At 54.2% G+C, this 15,681-nt stretch overlaps 7 protein-coding genes across 7 annotated transcripts; 4 read left to right on the forward strand and 3 right to left on the reverse strand.

Moving 5' to 3' along the window:
• Positions 1–118: 118 nt before the first annotated feature.
• On the reverse strand, positions 119–2,200 carry CKM354_000314400 (uncharacterized protein; the record flags this gene model as incomplete). The annotated part of the gene is made up of 1 exon (XM_044798325.1): positions 119–2,200. One exon carries the CDS (start codon positions 2,198–2,200, stop codon positions 119–121), a length of 2,082 nt encoding a protein of 693 aa, XP_044654260.1.
• A 497-nt stretch (positions 2,201–2,697) lies between these two features.
• CKM354_000314500 (uncharacterized protein) lies at positions 2,698–3,812 on the forward strand (the record flags this gene model as incomplete). Its single annotated transcript, XM_044798326.1, has 2 exons — positions 2,698–2,845; positions 2,902–3,812. The coding sequence occupies 2 exons, from the start codon at positions 2,698–2,700 to the stop codon at positions 3,810–3,812; spliced, it is 1,059 nt and encodes a 352-aa protein (XP_044654261.1).
• A 77-nt stretch (positions 3,813–3,889) lies between these two features.
• CKM354_000314600 (uncharacterized protein) lies at positions 3,890–5,057 on the reverse strand (the record flags this gene model as incomplete). The annotated part of the gene is made up of 2 exons (XM_044798327.1): positions 3,890–4,763; positions 4,825–5,057. The coding sequence occupies 2 exons, from the start codon at positions 5,055–5,057 to the stop codon at positions 3,890–3,892; spliced, it is 1,107 nt and encodes a 368-aa protein (XP_044654262.1).
• A 1,276-nt stretch (positions 5,058–6,333) lies between these two features.
• Positions 6,334–7,134, forward strand: CKM354_000314700 (uncharacterized protein; the record flags this gene model as incomplete). Its single annotated transcript, XM_044798328.1, has 1 exon — positions 6,334–7,134. The coding sequence occupies one exon, from the start codon at positions 6,334–6,336 to the stop codon at positions 7,132–7,134; it is 801 nt and encodes a 266-aa protein (XP_044654263.1).
• A 1,173-nt stretch (positions 7,135–8,307) lies between these two features.
• Positions 8,308–11,514, forward strand: CKM354_000314800 (uncharacterized protein; the record flags this gene model as incomplete). The annotated part of the gene is made up of 1 exon (XM_044798329.1): positions 8,308–11,514. The coding sequence occupies one exon, from the start codon at positions 8,308–8,310 to the stop codon at positions 11,512–11,514; it is 3,207 nt and encodes a 1,068-aa protein (XP_044654264.1).
• A 166-nt stretch (positions 11,515–11,680) lies between these two features.
• On the reverse strand, positions 11,681–13,833 carry CKM354_000314900 (uncharacterized protein; the record flags this gene model as incomplete). Its single annotated transcript, XM_044798330.1, has 3 exons — positions 11,681–12,634; positions 12,719–13,555; positions 13,621–13,833. 3 exons carry the CDS (start codon positions 13,831–13,833, stop codon positions 11,681–11,683), a joined length of 2,004 nt encoding a protein of 667 aa, XP_044654265.1.
• A 328-nt stretch (positions 13,834–14,161) lies between these two features.
• Positions 14,162–15,568, forward strand: CKM354_000315000 (uncharacterized protein; the record flags this gene model as incomplete). The annotated part of the gene is made up of 2 exons (XM_044798331.1): positions 14,162–15,107; positions 15,159–15,568. The coding sequence occupies 2 exons, from the start codon at positions 14,162–14,164 to the stop codon at positions 15,566–15,568; spliced, it is 1,356 nt and encodes a 451-aa protein (XP_044654266.1).
• Positions 15,569–15,681: the final 113 nt, after the last annotated feature.

Consider the following 15,681-nt stretch of genomic DNA (forward strand, 5'->3'; position numbering starts at 1 on the left):
TGCTGCGTTCAAGCGAGCATTCTGGAGGCTCTATTGTACAATTGTATCTCTATTTGACTCAGTCTTGAGTGCACGTTTCCAAACTCCCGCTAATACAACAAAATTCAAGCCAGTTGTGTTACAATCTCAGTCTGCCGCCTTCTGGTCGTCCCCCAAACCATTTGGAAAGTGCTGATGGGCCTGACCCGTCATCTTGCATCCATTTTGGCGTCTTGAATGCACTCCCAATCTTCTGCATGAACTCTGGCGTCTCCACTGTCGTAAAGGTGTTCTGAATCCGCTCTCCTAAATCTTGATAAAAATGTCTGGCACTATCATCTTCCTCCTGTTGATTTGTAATGGCGTTGAACTGCCTATTCGCCTCGCGAATGCCTTCAGTTCGGGGAGGCGGATGGTCACTGAATGTGTCTCTGGAAGACACTGCCACCTGAGCAGGATTCGCGGATATGCTATCCTCACTACCTTGGATGTCGTTTCGTTCCAGATCCAACGATGCGCCTCGGGTGGAGAGTCCAACCATGCTGTCGGTCCCACGAGATTGCAGTTCACGGTCGATTAAGGCTTTGCCTTCCCGCCAGCCTCCTGTGCCGAATCCAGACGGGTTGTCCTCGCTCTCATCTTCGAGGAACCCGAAGCCAAGCAAGCTCTTCATTCTTCCATAAACGTTGAAGAGTGTGGCAAAGACCGGAATCAGCACAAAGCAGGGAAAGAAGCGACTGAATCCAGAACCGAGCGGCGTAAGATCGAGAAGCTTTCCCAGGAACTGGAAAAACATTGTTTCTTCGAATACGCTCGGAGAAAGCATAGTCACAAAGTTGTACGATAATGGGACGGTGAGCTTCGCAATCTGCATCGAGTACCAAGCAGCGCTTTCTCCGTACGTCTGCCGCTTGACGAGAGCGCGGTTGCCCCATACCTTCACGTCTTGGATTGCGTAGAGCGCAGCAGTATTCATATACAGCAGCCATGCAGCCGCGACGATCTGGCCGCCGATATTGACTTTTCCACCGCTCGTCGAGGTTGGATGATGAACCACGGTCAAGCCGATAACCGATAGTCGTGGCGCAAAAGCCCTGATCACTTCGCTCCATACAATGAGGACTGCAGCGAGCGCAAGAGCACAGGAAATTGCAACACGTATCGCTGGTACGACGTTCATGTGCAGATAGTACCTCATGGTTGGCGTAAGAATATCGACATTTCGTCCGATTCCGCTACGTCCAAATTGTAGCTTTTTCGAAGCGGCTGAGTCCAAAATGGTCTGGGTTTCGTAGGCTCGTTGTACAAGGCGATCCCATTCATCCACAAAGCGAGCCTTCCTATGCCGGGCGCGCTTCAGTTTGCGGGTCAAATCGGCGAGATACCGATCAGTGACAACCGCTGGAATGTTGGGGTTGGAGGCTTGTCGAGCCGGCAATGCGTTTGGGCGTGTATCGGATACACTGCTCAGCTCATCGATCCACTCTTTCTGCTCCGCGCTTGCTCCGCTCTTGAGTCGTCTCAGTTGAAGTACGGTATTCTCCAACTGCTCCAGCTTTTCTGTAGCCTCGTCCAACTTGTCTTTGATCTTTGGTGCCTGGCCATGCAACCATCGCAGGCGAGACGTCACGTTTGCATTTCTGAACAGACGTCTTGGTATGGCGACCAAGCCATGTCCCATGAGGCCGATTGCCAGAATCAGGCCCCAGGTGTAGGCCAGTGCCATGAGCAGGCCCTTGATCGTGGCGAAGTGGAAGCCATTCTCGAGAATGAAGTATACGAGGCCTACTGCGCCTGCTGAGAGCACGATGATTTGGTAGCGGAGGTTCGATCGGACGGCGTCGGCGATGCGCTCTCTCGTGTCGCGGAAGCCCGAGTCGCAGTATTCGCCCAGAAGCGGCAGGATGAACCACGTCAAGACAAAGGTGAGCCAGTAGGCTATGCGCCAGGCTACGAGCGTCACACGCTCGGGCAACCAGATCGCATGGTTAGCATTGGTTGCTGCGCAGTCGATGGGGACCAGGAGGATAATCGAACAGGGCAAGAAGAGGGCCAAAAAGACGGGGAGCAGCAGCCAGTGCGGCGTGTTTCGAAGAGGCAAATAGTGTCGGATAGTCAGCAAAACCAGCAATGCGATGGTCAAGAGCGCCGACGCCGCGAAGATGTTCGAGGCCACCGACGACGCTGCGGATGCCGATGCGGCCTGCTCGTCGCCGATCATGTTGTGCGTTCAGGTGTGCTCCGGCGGGTGCTGATCCATTGCATTATCCGCCGACGGTGGTGACGGATGCTGTGTTGGATACAGAGGTGTGTTGTGTTGTGTCATGTGTCTGCGTGGGATGTGGTTGCGTAGTACCTCCGACCCTAAAGACATCCAAGCCGTTGGGGATTAACTTCCACCACCGCACCGCAAAGCATCGTCCTCCCACCATTCATGCATCGCGATGCCCACTGCGGTAGCCTGCCGGTGCTCGGCGTTGCATGGCATTGCCGCACGTGTCCGCCTGCTGATGCGAGTGCTGCGCGCGATCCGATGCCTCTGGACTTTTCTCGGACCCATGGCGCGTGCCAGCGAGGCCAGCCCACATCATGAGCACATCAAGTCCCCACTCGCCCTAGTGTGACGATTGACGGGAGATGGCCGTAAAAGAAAGTGCATAAAATGGAACCCTCCTCCTTTGCGTCCCTATCGCAAGCTTGCCAGATTCGACACTCACCATGCCAGTAACTCAGATCAAGCAATGGAGAACCGCTTTCGATGGCCTCGACAAATTGAGGCAGACGACCGCCGAGATGCCTCAGCCAAGTGACGGAGAAGTTCTCGTCAAAATACTGACTGTCTCCTTAAACTATCGCGACACTGAAGGTGCGAGAGTTATCCCTCTTGGCCCCCAGAACAAGTAACATTAACATCTCATCCAGTCTGTATGGGCCTGTACAATCACCACAAATCTGTTGACAGCCCTGAAGATCTCGTCCCATGCTCAGACGCTTGCGGCATCGTAGTCAATCCTGGCTCATCTGATTGGAAAGAGGGCCAGCGTGTCATGTCAATCTTCAACCAGACTCACCTTAATGGGCAAGTGAAGCAAAAGGACATGGCAAGTGGACTTGGGCTTCCACTTCCAGGCGTTCTGTCGGAATATAGATGCTTTGATGCAAGTGCTTTGGTGGCTGTCCCTGACTACCTTTCGAACGAAGAAGCCGCAACGCTTCCAATAGCCGCAGTAACCGCTTGGATGTCGATTAACCAATTCCGACCTTTGAACAGTCCGGCAGACGGTGATGTGGACGAAACAGTTGTTTTTCAAGGCACTGGAGGAGTGGCGATCTCTGGCCTGCAAATCGCACATGCAGCTGGTTTGAAGACGATCATCACTTCCTCATCTGACCAAAAACTTGACAAGGCGAAGAAGCTGGGGGCTGATCATGGCATCAACTACAAGGCCAGCCCCGAATGGCAAGAAGAGGTCATGAAAATCACAGAAGGCGAGGGCGCTGATATAATACTCGAGACCGGTGGGGCTCAAACATTGCGCAAGAGCTTCGATTGCGCAAGCTTCGGAGGCCTTATTTCCTGCATAGGCTACCTGAGTGGGAAAGAAGATGCGCCTGGACTTAACACAAATCTACTAGCCCTCCGCCGGAACCTGACATTGAAGGGAATACTCAATGGCCCCAAGGATCGCTTCGAAGAGATGTGCAAATTTTACGCCAAACATCAAATTCATCCTGCGATAGACAGGATCTTCAACTTCGATGAGGCGAAAGACGCTCTGCAGTACCTATACTCGGGTGGGCATTTCGGAAAGGTTGTCATCAAGGTGGCTTAATATCATCGATCACGATCGTCGACATGGGAGCAAAACTTGCCATCATTCCAATAGCAGCCGCTTTCGCAATGCTAACATTACTTCCGCTTGCGGGCTTTCTGCTTCTTCAGTTTCGACATGCCGGAGTCAACTGCATTTGTGACTCGATCTTGCACATTGTGCTTCTCAGCTTCTTCCTGAATATCATCAATCACATCGTCCTCGTCAGGGCACGACGTCCCAAAACAAAGATCCAAGAGACCAAGCCGACCATAATTTCCAATGCCGTAACCGTCACCCACCGAAGCAAAGTGAGCCTCGTTCCGACGAGCCATGCCTCCAGTTATGATCGTCGATGGAAGTGCAGTATATCCGGAAAAGATGAAGAACTCCTCTAGCGATACCAAGCTGAGGAACAAATGCCAGGTCAGGACATGCCAGCGAAAGATCACAGCTGGCAAGAACGTCGGTAAAAATCCTTTCAGCAGATACGCCGCAGGATGGTCGTATGCTGCGAGCATGCTGAAGGTGATGTCTGTGCAGTGCTGATATTCCAAGTGCCATTTTTGTAACACTGATTGCCACTCATGCAGGACGTATCTGTGTATTGCGTAGTGCACAGCGCCCCTCACAGCAAAGCCCCTCAGGACATCCATCAGCAGTGTCCAGGGCAGAGGAACGGCCTTCGAAACCTGCAAGAGACTGCGAAGATGAAGTACCCGAGTGGCCACAATTTCGAGAATGGCCTGTATCAGCACACCCAGAAATATGTTGCACGTTGCAAGAGCCGCAACGTGTAGAAGCCGGTCTCGACCAAGCTGGTGGGGAAGATGTCTTTTTCCTGCTGCCTTGACTTTGCGACTCATGCTGGGTATCGATAAATCGAAGCCAAGTGAGAGTAGCGATGGTATCAAGTAGCAGAACAGCCTAATGATTGCAGTGCCGTAAATCTCGATGGTTAGCGGTCCTTTGCTACATTGGTCGATTGATCTTAGCAACATCAGACACATGGATGCATTCATTCCCAGCTTACCTCCAGATCAAGCTTATCCATGTCAGGTAGAAGAAGCCGAGGCTGACAGTGGTTGACGAGCCGCCGTACAGCGGAATGGCAATGAAGGACACCAGTGGGAGCGGCAGTGTCAACATGCCTGTCACTTTCGACATGACAGTGCCGTAGAGCTCCCAGAAACCCGTCGGCCATCCTGCCGAGCGACCTGATAAATACCCTGACCCATAGACGAGTTTATCGCGAACAGCCTGCATTGTTGTTGCGGTGTGTCGTTCGAGTAAGATACATCCCTCCGACTTCCACCCAGAACCCGAAGTCCTCGTCGTCGCTTTTCGACCGTCGCGCTCTCGCAAAATCAAAACAGGGAAACGCGTCGTCGGTGACGTCACGTCGACCACGTGGACGCGTGACAGATCGCGTACATGTACAAAGTTCAGTCTGTGTGTGTTTTGCTACTGCTACAAAATCCGAAGTCCTGCGTCGAGCATTGGAGTGCAGACAGCGGTTGACAAGAAGTCGGCAGTCCGCATGAGCGGCAGGATATTGCGGGCAACGCAGCTTCCCTTCCCCTGCCTCCGCGCACTGTCATGCGACTGGAAACATCATTACGTACAGTCTTGAGTTGTAATGTGGCATCTTACCTAGCCATCGGACGTCCTGCTGTCGAGGTCAGACACATGCACGTGGGCTTGTCTGCACTGGCGATAAGCAAAGTTCGGTGTCACTCGCAGTACGAATCTTGCCGATGAGCTCTGCCGGCCACAAAGGATCATTCCATCGATATTCCGTCGACTACAGGCCATCACTGTTACCGAAGGGCCGACAAAGTACTACGATCTAGTATGAATGTATCTGTCTGCTACTACAGTGCACCACTGGACGTTGTATATTGGCCAGCCACGCCAGCGGCACACTCCAGTACACACTGATCAATGAATCGTGCGAGTCTCCTTCTTGGACACCGCAACGTATGTCCCGACGAGTACCTGGCCTGCCTACAAGCACAGCGACACAACAATTGCTCGATGCACGCCCTGTTGCGCAGCGAACATTCGACGTCATTCTCTGGATCCAATATGCAGCTTAGGTCAGCAGCCACCCTCCGATGTTCCTTTTCCATTGTAGGGCTGAAGCCATTGACGAAAGGATTCTGTCTGAATCCTGTGAGATGTTGCGCACAAACAGAGTACGTCTCTTCACCGCAATTGCCGGAGTCTATGAACAGCTGACGCGCCCTACTGAAGAAGTGGTGTGCGGACACGTGTGAATGTCGAGCTCGACTCCCGCTGGCACGAATTCCGATGCCGCTCGTTCCTCGCCTGCCCAGCACATATGAGATCTGGTAGGACGTCCCGATGATTCGAAGCATTGACAAGCAATCGCGTAGATTACTCAGACAACCAAGTATAGACTGGACCGATGTCACCGCTGTGATTACAACATCCTCTGGTGACTATGAGCGCCATCTACATCAGGCGCTGCGCACAAGCTGCATACTACATAAACATATGTGGCAATTCCTGGGACTAGATGGCGGTTGAGCACTTCATCATGCACGAATATACCAATGTGACGAACGAGAACTGGAGGGGCAAGAATGACCCTGCAGAAAGAAGACGCATACAGAATCGGATCAACCAGAGGGCGTTCCGACAACGGCAGCGCGAAGGAGAATCTTTCAAAAGTTCTAGAAGTCAAAGTCCATCAGAAAGTGCTGCCTCAACACCTTCTAGGCCTGAGAATACAGTGAAGAATGGCGGACAAGACACACTCAGCATATCGACGCCACAACTGAGCATCGGGAGCTACACATCAACAGGCCGCCACTACGATGATCTGGCTCGCCTGATCAATCGGAACTTCTACGCGGCGGCCTACTCGAACGCTCGTTCCCTAGGCATCAAGCAATCATCAATCCAACGTGCAGAGGTCGGCCTGACACCGAAAGCGGACAAAGCAGTGCCGAAGACATTGGCCCCGATCCCAGCACAGTACCAAATCGCGCATGATCACCTTATCGATGCTCTCCCACACGCGAGGCTCAGATACAACATACTGAGGGCAACGGCAATGTCACAGATCGATGCAACTATGCTGTGCGACGAATTACGTTGCTCTGGCGCACTGGAGTACATTGGCGGCAGCTGGCAGAGATGCGGATTGATTGTTTGGGGCGATGCAGATCAGGTGCATAGCTGGGAAATATCTGCTGGCTTCATGCAGCGATGGTCCTCTCTTCTCCATGGATGTGAGGATTTGCTGGCAGTTACGAATTCCTGGCGAGCACAGAGAGGAGAACCCATGTTCCCTCAGTCCATGAGTACCAGTTGATGCAGAGAGTGCAATTTTGCTATTCAGCAGCTCAGATTGTTCCGTGCGTGAAGCGGAGGCATCGGATAAGTAACATGAAATCGAACATGGGCCGGTGTTGGTATAGAACGTAGAATTGTGGAATCTGCACTAGGGCTGGCTAGACCGAGAGGTTCCAGCTCCGTTGACGCCTCGCCTTTCGTGATGGGAAAGGCCTGAAGACGGAGAGAGCCGGTCCATATGCAGAGGCAATGAAACACAATGAAGTAGCATTTTCCATGCATTCGGCGCTCTCACGCGCCTCGCATGCGGCGGGGATATGCAAGATGCACGCGCTCCCATTTATAGAATTGAAGGATGCAGCAACCGCAGCACCGTCATCGCTGCCCACGATCACAGCATGATTATACAGTAAGTGAACGGCCGCGCGGAGTGCAGTCCTGTTCGAAGATATGGTGAGCAAGTTGTGGGCAACTTTTTAGGTCGCCCCTTGTACCAATATTGAGACCTGAAGGCGCATTGACGCAAAGCGCATGTGCAAATTTCCGAATTGATATCGATGGCGCGCATTGCTGCAGGGTCCCCTTTCTTCCCCGCTGCATCACCGTGTTCAGCTTCCATGCTGTCGGGCTCGTCGACAGCATGGCTGGCGCGCAGTGGGCAGAAGCTCCGCGCACTATTCGTGCACATATGTGCTTGAGCAAACAAAGAGGCAGCCCACAGCCACCCACCTGGCGTTCCTGACGGCGATCTACCCGTCTGCCGCGGACCGGTGCGTTTGTAACTTCGCATCGTTCCCAGTGCTTCGCTTGCGCCCAGGGCCTAGCGATAGCGTGATAATAAGTAGGAGGTCAGGACGAGCGTGCGAGCGTGGATAGAATATTGCATGGAGACGATCCTGCTGCTGCTGTTATTGCTGCCTCGCACTGCATGCTGTTTCACCGCTGTCCGAAGTGTGTTGCGCGTATAGTGCGTTCCAACGGCCGCCTTGTGCCTGCACGCACGTTCTCGCGCCGCACCGCACCCACTGCGCGCGCCTATCGACGTTGCTCGGCGCCGTCGTGCTATACGGCTACAGTGAGGCGAACCACCGGGCGACAGTGCAATGGCGTGGTGAGCGGAATCGAGAGCAGCTGCAGCGCCAACCACCGTCTGCTGGCTCCTGCCGCGCTGTGAGCCTCGCGGTCCCTCGCCATGGACGTCGACGTTGCCGTCGACCAGCGCGGGAGACATTGGGACCAAGCGGCAGAATCGTCGAAGTCTACCTCGTCCCAGCACGTATCCAGCAGTCGCCCCAAGACCCGTCACGCCAGCTCTGCCGTTTTGACGTCCATCATCGACTCGCTCGACACCCTGGGCCCATTGCCCGACATCCACGCCCACGATCACTTCTCGGAAACAGCCAGCCGACGTTCCCTTCCCGAATCCCTCAACCGCTCCGTGGCCAGCTCGGCCTCCATCCATAAGAACACCATTTCGCCCGGCTTTGGCGTCGAGTACGGTGGACAGCTGGAGCTGGACGATGTCGACGGCGTGACCGATGCCGCCCTGCCCCCTACCGTCCCCACCTCCAGGCCGCCTTCGGGCTTGTCGATGCACCAAGTGCCGCGACGGGAGAGTAGCAGGAAGTCGGCATCGATTACAGGCTCGTTGCGCCCGCAGCCAGCTTCGCGCAAGAGTTCGCTGGGTTCCGTTGCAAGTACTGGCAGCCCTCGCAACACGCTGAGCTCAGAGAGCTGGGTCCGCAAGAGCACGTCCAAGGGAGGAGACGACGACGATTCGGGCAGCACGCGGGGCAGATCAGCGCGCAAGAGCCGCTTGAAGGGCGTGAGCTCGCACAGCGCATTGCGCATGGATGAGAACTGGCCGTTGTCGAGGGACATCAGCGAAGACAGCACGCGTGTGTCGTTGGCCGACCACGTCATTGCCAAAGCTCCTGCGCCGCCTCCTGCTGGCCGAGGCAGAATTTACTTATCAGATGCCACGATCAACGAAGATCGGTCTGAAGTCACTTCACCTCCATTGTTGACGCACAACTCCTCTGGTGGGCGAAGCGGTGGCAGTGAGAGCAAAGCTTCAGAGCGGCTGTCTGTATCGGGGTCCTCCTTGAAATCTCCAAGTCCGATCGAAGATTCTATACCCACCAGGTTTTCTTCGCTGCGCATGTCCAGTAGTAGTTCCACTGGCAAGAAGAAACACAAGAAATCGAAACGACGCGCGACCCCGAGCAATACTGACAAAATGGGCTACCGGCCGTCCTCGCCAATACCAGAATCGAGCTGGGCAGATCTAGGCGACGACGACGAAACAGTAAGGCGCATTAGACAATTGCGAGAGCAGCGCAAATCACGACTACAAGAAGAACTTGTTTCTGCGGAAGGCACAGAACCCAGCGGGCTACTCGCTCCTTCCCGAGATCCCGTCCCACAACGCTCTGCGAGCGAAAGGCGACCGTCCTCACCAGATGACAGTGCTAGAAAGGCACGCAAGCTCCAACGACCGGTCCATCGCCATAATGTCGATCAAGCGAAGGCGCACAAAACCCTGGGTCTACGCGACTCAAGTAGAACGCGGCAACGTGTGGATGACATTGATCCAGCAGGCCTGGTCAGACCGGCAGGATTTAATATCGATCAAAGACCAGCGTACTCTCTGGACATCCAGCGGCCCTCGTCGCAACGCAGACCACAGACCGCAAAATCGGTAGACCGGCCCTCTTCGCAACGACTTTCTCTCGATTACTCCTACGCACAAGCAGTGAATCTGTTCCAGAACGACTTACACGACCACAGTCGCTCGACCGAGCACAGAAGCCGAGAATCATCGGCGCCTGCCCCCGCCGTTCGGAGTGGAGACTCGGACACGCCAACGAAGCCAGGCTCGTTTTCGAGCGCGTCGCGTTCGACGAAAAAGAAGGCCAAGCGTACAGCAGAAGAGAAGCTAACGGGAAACCATCCCGATCTCCCACTCAGTTTTGACAAAAGGAGAAATCGAAGGAAATCTATGAGTGACGCTCGCTTGGCATTATCTGGAGACAAAGATCAGGGAGCCTCGCGACGAGATAGCATTGACGAAGCAGTCTCAGAGTATCTGCAAGCGCCGCGGCTGAATCGCAGAGTAAAGAACCTGCCCAGCGGACGTGTCATTTCATACTCAGAGGTTGGCGATCCCAAGGGAGCGGCTGTTTTCATTTGCGTGGGCATGGGCCTCACTCGATACGTGACTGCCTTCTATGACGAACTGGCAACGACCTTGCGACTTCGGTTGATCACAATCGATCGACCCGGAGTGGGAGGTAGTGATCCATACCCTCCTTCAGACAAGAGTGGACCACTGAATTGGCCCGAGGACGTACTGACGATCTGTCAGCACCTGGGAATCATCAAATTCAGTATACTTGCGCATTCGGCAGGAGCAATATACGCGCTGGCCACGGCTCTCATCCTTCCCCATCTCATAAGGGGTAAGGTCCATCTGCTCGCCCCTTGGGTTCCACCAAGTCAGCTTGAGGCGATTTCGCATCCAACTTCGTCTGCGCCTCCAGCGAATCCCTTGCCAAGAAGTCAGCGTTTCCTTCGTGTTCTCCCGACGCCGTTTCTCAAGGCGGCGAATGCTTCGTTCATGACAGCCACATCGGCATCTCTCAAACCTGTCTCCAAGCGAGCGAACAGGTCAACTCCTACCAAGCCTTCGCCCAAGAGACAAGCCAACGGCGATGAGTCCGTGCAAGACAAGGCGTCAGGCCGTGAGCGTCCGGAGTATAACCGACGTGAATCTATGATGTTGATGGACCAGTATATGCCATCGACCAACCCGCTGGACAACTTCCCAATTCCAGTGCAAGAGGAGCAAGAAGACGAGGAGAAGCGTCGAAGGGGTTCCCTCGTGCTAACTGCAACCGCAACACCAATGGATCCGAGCTTCGCATATGCCTCTATTGGTCTCCATGCTGCCGAGCACGCGGAGAAGGAACGCCAGGTCGAATATACCAGCCGCTTGACGCAGGCCACTTGGGACATGGCAACGCGGGATAGCAACCCTGCCACAGATCTTGTGGTCTGCCTAGAGCGCAATCGCGATGTTGGGTTTCGTTACACGGACGTCGCTCGCGAAGTAGTCATCACTCATGGTTCTGAGGACAAGCGTGTGCCAGTAGCAAACGTGAAGTGGCTGGCAGAGCAGATGAACCGAAGGGCATTGGGAGCCACTATTGAGAGAGGCACCGGGAGAGACAGTAGAGACAGCTGGGTCTCCACTGCGAGAGGTGGTTGCGAGGTGCGCATCCTGGAGGGAGAGGGACATGGCCTGATGGCTAGCCCTGTGATTATGGGCGACATTCTCGAAGAGATCGCACGGACAGCCTATGAGCGCGAGAGTCTACAAGAAGAGAGGAGAGGCTGATTGAGACAACGTGAACGGCGCTCATCTGTTGGCGCTGTCGCTGCAACCAGATGTCGTGGACAGCGCGCCTTACCCATCACAGGACAATGGGAGTTGTAGCATTTGCAGTAGTATATTAGTATGATACCCACGGGCTCAGCACAGCTGCAGCCTGGTTGCTTTTCTTTCATGCCGCTTGCTTGACTCTGTAATACTCCGGTCCATATTCCAACAGCCACGCTTTCTCGATTTTTGTGACCTCGCGAATGAAGGTCTTGTCGCCGCTCTCCAGCACTTCGTTGAAAATGACCCAATCGGCTTTGCGATTGAACATGAGACTCGACGGATGAGCATGCAAAGTCGTCGCACCGTCTACAGTCTTGAAAGTTCCATCCGGCATCATACGCGCAGCATGCGCGAAGAATCCGCTGGCCAAGCATCGTCTGATCGATTCTTCTTTCGATCGACCGCCAACTCTGATCACTCCATCTCCGCTCAACGATTCGGTGACATCAATGCCGAATCGCTCCAAGTACCGGCGCAGCTGATTACGGATACTGACTGCTCGAGTCAAAGCCTTGAAATTGAGATAGTGTTGTTGACACCATCGAGACTCTTTCTTCCCTTTGGTGACGAAGGCTTGGTACACATTCAATAGCGTCAGATGATCACCTTGTTCAACAGCAAATCTCCTACGTGCTGTCTCCTCGGCTTTCTTGCTGTCGTGTGTTATCCACAAGTTGCCTTGTAAGCTGAGCATGGCGGCGATAGTAAGCATTTCCGAGAGACAGTCGAATGCCGGGGCGCCTAGCAGACATTTGGCAAGCATTGGCTCCACGGCGAGTTCTGCCATTCTGGTTCCCAGTGGCTTCGTCAGCTTCGCGTAGTCGTCCAGAGCGCCTAGTGAGAAGAGCAGCTCCAGAGCCCGGATGATCAGTTCTGCTGGTGGAGGAGTGATGAAATCGACACGTGCGATATTGTCAATGCCCAGTGCTTTCAGCTGCAGGACCAGTGGTGCAAGGTTCGAGCGTTGAATTTCAGGTATAGTGGCTTCGTCCATGGAGTCAAATGCTTCCTCGGTGTACAGGCGATAGCACTTGCCTGCTTTGGTGCGCCCAGCACGCCCAGCACGCTGCGTACCCTAATGTCACGGTCAGAACATGGAGTGTTAAATAATGGCTTTTCACATGTGTCGGTAGACGGGGGATAACGCTTTCGGACTTACCGAAGATCTCGAGATTGGAGTCGTTGTGAGGGCCTCTATCCCTGTATGCGGATTGTATGCTCTCAGCTTGACGAACCCGCAGTCGATCACGTACACGATGCCATCTATCGTCACACTGGCTTCTGCAATGTTTGTTGCGAAGATGACTTTGCGTGTGTTCTCCGGACTTGGTTCAAAGACATACATTTGCTGTTCAGTGCTCAGGCCCGCGTAAAGGGGGAGCGCAAGCAGGGTGGGCGCGTCTGCGTCAAGCTGTGGTAGGCGATCAGCCACTGCCTCCATCGCCTTTTCAATCTCTTCGCGTCCCGTCAGGAAAACCAATATGTCGCCATCTGGCTCGCTTCGATGAATGTCAAACACGACTGCTACTGCACGCTCGAGATATTGATCGCAAGGGTTCGTCAAGTAGTGGATGTCGACGGGGAAGGCTCTGCCTTCGACGCTGACAATAGAAGCGTGAGGTTTGTCGATATGTTCGCCCTTTGGCGCATCCGCAAGGCCAAAGAACTCCAGAAAGCGCTCGGCATGCAACGTTGCAGAGCTGATGATAATTTTGAGGTCTGGTCTTCGCTTCTGGATCTTTTTGAGGAGACCAAGCAGAACATCAGAACTGAGGCTTCGTTCGTGTGCTTCGTCTACCATGATGACCCGATATCGTGACAGCAAGGGATCCACGAGGGCCTCTCTGAGAAGCAACCCGTCGGTCAAAAACTTGATCCTCGTGGCGTCAGACGTGACATCCTCGAATCTGATGCTATAGCCAACGTCTTGGCCTAGAGGACAGCGCATCTCATCGGCGACTCGCTTGGCCACTGTAGTCGCCGCGACCCGGCGGGGCTATGATGAACCTGTAAGCCGCCGTCAACAATCATTAAAAGTGTATGGCTTGGGATCGTACATGCTTGAGTAATGGCCATGCATTTGCCGTCCGAGCACCAGCCTGCTTGATCGAGATATTGTGGTAGTTGCGTAGTCTTGCCACTTCCGGTCTGGCCGATCAAGATTGTGACTGGGTGTTGCTCGATTGTAAAGAGTAGAGCATCGCGATGATGAGCGATGGGAAGCAGTGAAGATGGCTTATGGAGACCGGGAATGAACGCGTCGGTGTCAGCCATTATCTTGTCTCTGAAAGTCGACCTTCAGGTTGTTGCTTCAGGCGCATCGTATGTCTCGTGGTATGATATCTGTTGTGAGTTTGATGCTCTTCTGCAAGAACGCCATGGGTGGGTCGGAACACGGAACGTTCGAACGGAACGGATCGAGCCGGGTGCTAGCGCATACGTCACTTGCACACTTGTCAAGGCAGCACGTTTTTGGTACAGTATCGCCAACTCACACACGTGCACGCACTGAAGGACCGCCCAAGACCTATATCCTTCAGCTTCGTAACCTCTCAGAATACTAGTAGCAGGCGAACCGAGCAGGTCGCAGCCAGCGACCACAATGGCTAGCAAGAACAGCCCTCCGGTGTCTCCAATCAGGCCCGAGGAGTCGGCCACAACACGCGAGGAGATGAGCTTCGACGACGAACAAGAGGCGGGCACCGTGTCTCCACAGGGGCATGAGACTCCCACTAAAGGACCTGCCAAAGCTCTCTCGCCTCGTCCCCGTGTCTCATTTCAGGATGGGCATGAAGAGATCCCACCCACGAAACCACCGCGGCCGCTCAGTACCACCCAACAGGCCGAGAATACGCTGATCGAGGCATTTCCTACCATCGACGCCAAGGTTGTCAAGGCCGTCTTGACAGCGAGTGGCGGCAAGATCGAGCCTGCTTTCAACGCCCTCCTTAGCATGTCGGATGAGAATTTCCAACCTGAGGAAGACTCAGACGCTCCACCTCCGCAGCCACCCCGATCTGCGGTTCGTCAGCAACCAGAAATGAGTCAACTCGAGGCCGATGAGCTATATGCGCGACAATTGGCGGAGGAATATAACAGTGGAGGAAACCGCTCGCAGACTCGCTACAATCAGCGTGAGCCTGGGCGCCGAGGTCCGAACCAGCAACGGCCATACCAAGACGACGATGACGATGGCGAGCGCAGCTTTTTTGACGATGAATTGCCGGAGATAGGACGTAACATTCAGCAGGGCTTCCTGGAAACCCAGAAACGAGTCAACAGCTGGATCACAACCTTCAAGAAGAAGATTGACGGCGAAGAAGAGGACGATGAGGATTTGTACTCTTCATCGCGGACAAACACGAGGCAGAATACTGGTCTCGGTGGCAGGCAAGATTTTGGCCCGAGTCAAAGCGAGCAATTGCGTGGTATCAGAAAGTCTGCGGAGCAACAACGCAGAAGTACAGATGCGCAGCGCTATGATGCAGACCCGCGGGAGTTTGACGCAGGAGAGTTCGAACGCCTCGAGATGCGCGATGATGAAGCTCGTAAGTAGTGCAGCAGAGCATACCTGGGTGCAAATATTGACTGCAAGACAGCACCTCCCCAGCCCCCTCGAACGAGCAGCAGGAAAGCAGCAAATCCGGATCTTTTCAAGTCGCAGCCGAAGCCTCCTCAAACGGGGCCAGTCGATGAGGTCGACGCGGCCGATAGAAAGGCCATGGGCAAAGATGCAACAGAGGCAGATAAGAGTAAGAAGTGGCAGCCTTTAACGAGCGTCGCTCCAAACCCCGAGGACGACAATGATCCGTTCTCCCTTGGCGACGATGACGAAGACAAGGACAAGACGGAAGACATTCGGAAGGAAGATACAGAGAGGCTCAAACAAGCTGCTCGCAACAGTGTCAGTGCTGGAACAGACGAGACGACCCAGCGGAAGCCGTCTGAAAGTGACTCTGGAGTGAGGAACAAGGAGGCTGAAGAGTTGTTAAATGCTACCAAGAAGTGAAACGTGAGGTGTATTACGATTCCAGCTTCGCGACACTGACGGGCATGGCACCCGTGTCAGATACGTTCAGGATAGCTGCACGTGGCGGGTGACAATTGAAATAGCATTAATCA

Source organism: Cercospora kikuchii (assembly GCF_019650295.1).
Source record: "Cercospora kikuchii DNA, contig_00002, whole genome shotgun sequence".
NCBI classification, from domain to species: domain Eukaryota; kingdom Fungi; phylum Ascomycota; class Dothideomycetes; order Mycosphaerellales; family Mycosphaerellaceae; genus Cercospora; species Cercospora kikuchii.